The sequence below is a fragment of the Microtus ochrogaster genome, linkage group LG4 (assembly GCF_000317375.1).
Source record: "Microtus ochrogaster isolate Prairie Vole_2 linkage group LG4, MicOch1.0, whole genome shotgun sequence".
NCBI lineage: Eukaryota > Metazoa > Chordata > Mammalia > Rodentia > Cricetidae > Microtus > Microtus ochrogaster.
This window is the reverse complement of record NC_022030.1, coordinates 6,929,667-6,934,778: the sequence shown is the minus strand read 5'-3', so window position 1 is coordinate 6,934,778 and position 5,112 is coordinate 6,929,667. Positions and strand designations below refer to the sequence as shown.

At 47.9% G+C, this 5,112-nt stretch overlaps 1 protein-coding gene across 1 annotated transcript in view; it reads left to right on the top strand.

Annotated features, from left to right (window-relative positions):
* The window catches only part of Map3k5 (mitogen-activated protein kinase kinase kinase 5), a 206,024-nt gene that overhangs the window by 182,592 nt on the left and 18,320 nt on the right, over positions 1 to 5,112 (top strand). The window contains exon 24 of the mRNA XM_005360963.3: positions 4,136 to 4,321. Within this exon, the coding sequence (XP_005361020.1) occupies positions 4,136 to 4,321 (186 nt within the window). The remainder of the gene's footprint in view (positions 1 to 4,135; positions 4,322 to 5,112) is intronic.

Sequence of the window (5,112 nt, the reverse complement as noted above, 5' to 3'; positions counted from 1 at the left end):
TCCTTCCCTCCTTCCTTCCTCCATCCATCCTCCCTCGCTCCTTTCCTCCCTCCTTCCTTCCTCCATCCTCCCTCGCTCCTTCCCTCCTCCCTTCCTCCATTCATCCTCCCTTGGTCCTCCTCTCCTTCCTTCCTCTATCCCCCCTCAGTCCATTCGTCCTTCCTTCTTTTCCACCCTTTTCCCCCTCCCTCTCTCCTCCCGTACCCCTTCCTCTCTTGCTTCCTTCCTGTTCTTGTATTTTAACAGAAGAACTGGTGGTGTTAAGGTATTCACAGCCCTGCTTGAAATAATCCAATGTTGAGACTAATGGACCCTCAGCAGTCACGGGTGCGCTCTGTTTGAGTCCACGTTAGTGTGCATAACTTAGTGGCCATGCGTGTATACACTACTGGACGGCTCAGGCAGATTCTCACGTTAAGAACCTCCACCTGGCCCCTCCACAGCGCTTTTGCTGTTCGTTCCTTTGTTCATTCAATCAACTCACAAGGATGAGGCCACGTGGAATAGCTGCTCCTCTGATCACTGGAAGCATCAGTGGGTCTAACAGGACCCTGGCGTATGAGGTCATTACAGTCCCACAGGGAGGGCCTGGCAGCAATGAGCAACTGTGTAGTATAGTGCAATGCCTGCACACAAAATAACTAAATAACTATTTTCCCTGTTACGTTAGCTTGCTAAGACTGCCATAACAGAATGCTACAAACTAGGTGTCTTACACAGCAGAAATTTGCTTTCTCACAGTTCCAGGGCCTTTCAGTCCAAAATCAGGAGGTGGGCATATTGACTGTCTTCTGAGGACTCTCCCCTATGTGGCTGTATCTCAAGATGCCCTTCTCTCTGTGTGTGGGCACCCCAGTGTCTCTTCCACTTTATGAAGACCTCAGACCCAGTGGATTAGAGCTCCATTCTTATGACCTGACTTAACCTTAGTTATCCCTTTAAAGGTCCTCTCCCAAACATTTACCCAAGGAGTTAGGCCTTTTGTATATGTCAGGGGTAGGGTTCACAGTTCCGCTCCTGGGGAAGTACTTTCCCAGGAAAGGATTAGGTCTGTTTACAGATACAAGAAAACTTTTCCTCTCCATAGATAAACCAGAGAAAAAAGGATTCCCACGGCTCCAGCACAGCAGGCTACAGCTCAGACCTCTTGTGAATACAAGCTTTCATCCCATAGACCATATGCCTCTTGTCCTCCATTAGTCCTGTGGACACCAGGGACCCGACCACCTGCATGAACTGCTCATGGCCATGGTCACTGTGGACTGCCCATAGCTTCTTTCCTCTGTTGGTCCTGGGAAAATGGATACAAAGATGGTAGAGGGGTGGACCAGGCTATTAATGGCTCTCTGTCCAACAGCTGGCTTGTTCTTGCCTTCCATTAGGACAGATGTGGAGCCAGACTCTCTTCCTTGCCTCTTTCTTACTGTTCAGCTCCAGCTGTATCTTGAGAGCCCCACGGGGCATCTGTGCTGTTCCTTAAGCTTCAACATTGTGTCACCATAGAAATTCCCCAGTATCCACCTTTTGGATCCCATAAGAAGAACAATGTGTGTGCCGAGAAAGACTCTGGCTGCAGGAAGAGCTTAAGTGACACCATCTGTCCCTTCTGAGAGAAACCTCGGGTGGCCCTAGTGGGAAGCTGTCTCAAGCAGTGACCTAGAGACCCAGGGAATGGGTGCTCTGGCATGAGAGGCAGTCAGGCCTCTAGGTAGGGGGATAGGGTAGTGTTCATGGATGCTGGGTGTGCCCGTGGGAGTCATTCAAGAACCGGACAGACTGAGTTAGGGAAAGCCAAGGTTGGATGGAGGGAGTGGGTACATGCCTTCCAGTTCATTCGGTCACTCAACAAACACTGCCAAATGCCAGCTCTGTTCCAAGTGCAGGGGATAGAACAACCAACGAAACATAGCTCGGTATCTCACTGAAGCTGACATTCTAGTAGAAAAAGAAGCTGGTAGCTGTTTGTTAGATGTATCATAATCATGCCCCACAGTTCCTCTGGCCATTATCCATGCATGTGCTCATTCAATCCTCAGGATGCCGGTCCTACAGAGTTGTCCTGTTAGCAGCCACCTTTTCCAGACATGCCTATAACCCAGCATTTCTGACCGGAGATGGAGGATCCTGGGATTGTGGTTAGCTAGCCTGGCAGAAGGAGCGGGCTCTCAGTTGAGTGAAACACCTTGTCTTGTAATAAGGCAGAGAGGGATACAGGTGAATACCCAATATTGACCTGTGGTCCTTCACATGTATGCATATCTACCTCTCTCTCTCTCTCTCTCTCTCTCTCTCTCTCTCTCTCTCTCTCTCTCTCTCTCACACACACACACACACACACACACGACTGGAGAGGACTTTTGCAGGAAAGCTGTGAATGCTTGGGAAAGGCTCATTGTCAAATGCTCCCGTTGTTCTGAGCCACATTTGCCCTGCTCACAAAGGAAGATCATGCTCTGAGTTCACACAGAGGGGCTGGCGTTAGCACAGAGAGAACGGCTGAGCAAGTGAATAGAGTCTGGACAGGAAGCATTTTCCAGAACAGAGCACGTTCTTTCATAGGACAGCAGCATGCATGCGTCCAAAAACCAGAAGCAACATGGTTTTGTTTTGTTTCTATTTTAAAGCAAACCTGGTGTCAAAAATAAATGCTCGCTGTCCATGCCATCGGCAGAACAGTAGCTCGTTTTTCACGGAGCCGAGATCCCAGTGTCTGAATAACTCGGTTTTCTTTCCTTCCTGATATTTTTCTGGTGTTATGAAGTTGCCTGTGAATCTTCCCTCTGGCTGTCATTTAGTTTGTGGTGAGAAAAAAACAAAGTGTATAATTGTTCTCAGTGTAATTTTAAAATGTTTCTTTAATGACAGCCTTTAGGCTTTTCAATTTAGACTTTTCTCATGAGAACTGAAACATGGAACCAAGCTCCCAAATCAAGATTTTATGTAGACAAAGAAGTCAGTCAATGGTGCTTCCGAAAATTTTTTGATGGTATTCTGATAATTTGAATTTTATTGGCCCAGTGGGGAAACTTAATTTTAATAATATAGTAAGAAAATGCAATATGAAGTAGTAATGAGCTCAATAATAATTCTGTTGGTTCTTGAAATTAAATGAGGAACAATAACATCTTTAAATTAGGCTTTTTAAAAGATTTGTTTATTACATATACAGTATTCTGCCTTGCAGAATAACATACTGCCAATAGAGGGCACCAGATCTCATTATGGATGATTTCAAGCTGCCATGTAGTTGCTGGGAATTGAACTCAGGACCTCTGGGAGAGCAGCCAGTGCCCTTAACCTCTGAGCCATCTCTCCAGCCCCAGATTAGGCTTTCTTTACAGAAGCAGTGTGCTGAGCTCAAAGTACGAATAAATAAATAAATAAATAAACAAACAAACAAAATTTCTTTGAAGGAGAGATCTATTTAAATGTATAAAAATTACCTTTTTATAACTGATCACTCGGCGGTTGTTAAGGAATGGCTCCAATGGGGTATCTGAGACTGGACCGTCTTATGACGAGGAGCTGACTTTAAAGGAAGGGGAAGGACGAAGGACATGCAGCGATAGTCACACACAGCCATGGGAGAAGTAACCCCTTAGTACCTGGCTGAGCCTGGCAAAGAGGAACCTTGGCCATTAAAGCTCCAATGGTTCCGTCTTTTCTCCTTGGCTGCTGCTGGCCTTGTGGTATGCATCTCTTTCCTGCCTATTGTCCTTCTCAGCTCCCTTGGGTGCACTGGACACCCTTTTTTATGACCTTTCTGTGGGCAGACATGGAGACCAAGATTCTCCTGTTTAGTGCCTGTCTCTCACTCCCGTGTCCAATTAACGTTTCTGAGAACAAGAGTCGTGCTGCCTCGGCTTAGCTCCGTTTGGGCAAAGCATTGCCTAGCTGACTGTGTCCTGGCTACCGAGCACTCTGAAGGCTAAGTGCTCTTTCTCCAAAGGCTGGTTAGTTCTGGCAGCAGTGATGGCTACCGACAGGAGCCACAGGGATCAAAACATGCCCCCTTTTCGTTAGCAGGAGGCCTTTTCGGGGCTCAGTTCTTCCGAGAGAAGACGATGAGAATGCGAAGCTCCTGGCTGACGTGTTCGGCCCAGAGTAATTGAGGCCTTATGGGTTTCATTTCCAGGGTGCTGAAGAGCCTAAACTCAAATGGGAACACATCACGACCCTCATCGCGAGCCTCAGAGAGTTTGTGAGGTCCACTGACCGAAAAATCATAGCCACTACACTGTCAAAGCTGAAACTGGAGCTGGATTTTGACAGCCACGGCATCAACCAGGTGCAGGTGGTCCTCTTCGGCTTCCAGGATGCGGTAAGTGCGGCCGTGTGCTCTTGGCTCTCAGGAGAACAGGATACAATTGCAATTCTGTTCCCTTCACTCCTTCAGTCAATTCCATGCTCTTTGGATGACAGATGTGAGACATTTATTGGGTTCCTCCAAAGATAAGAGACCCAACCGCTTAACCAACATGGAGAACAGCAAGACTTACAAACACTCCCGTGGCTGGTTTCTCCTAAGCATCCTGTGGTGGCTGGCTGGCTCGCTGTTTATTTTGGAGGTCTCAGAAGCACGGTGCACATAATGCCGTACAAGAAATGCCATCTAGTGGCCATTGAGGAGAATGCACTATGCCCGGGAATGCTCTCTGCTCAATAGGGGATCCCTCTGCCGGCCATGGTTTTTCTTCGGTTTCCATATAGAACTGTTTGATAAGTGTTCACTATGTTCTAGCCGGGAATACAATTCAGGGCCCTGACTGGACTGCAGACCTGGAGAATGGGAGCAGCCAGCAAAGCCCAGCCCTAACATTAAATGCTGAGATGTTCACACTGCCTCTGTGGAAACCCTGCCATCTGCAGTGGAGTGAGATGCTATAGCTAATTTCTGTTTGCCCGTGCATTGGCTTCCGGGCAAGGGGTTGGAAAGCAAACTGGCTGCAGGATTCAGAGTGAGAGCTATTTAGCTGTGATCCCGGGCCGTGGGCCCAGGTCAGACACAGACATGCAACTCCCTTGCTCCTGGTCTACTTGCTGCCTGTCCAGTGTTCTCCGTGGGCAGTGTGCTGTGGAATGAGGCATTGGGCAGTGTTCTCCGTGGGCAGT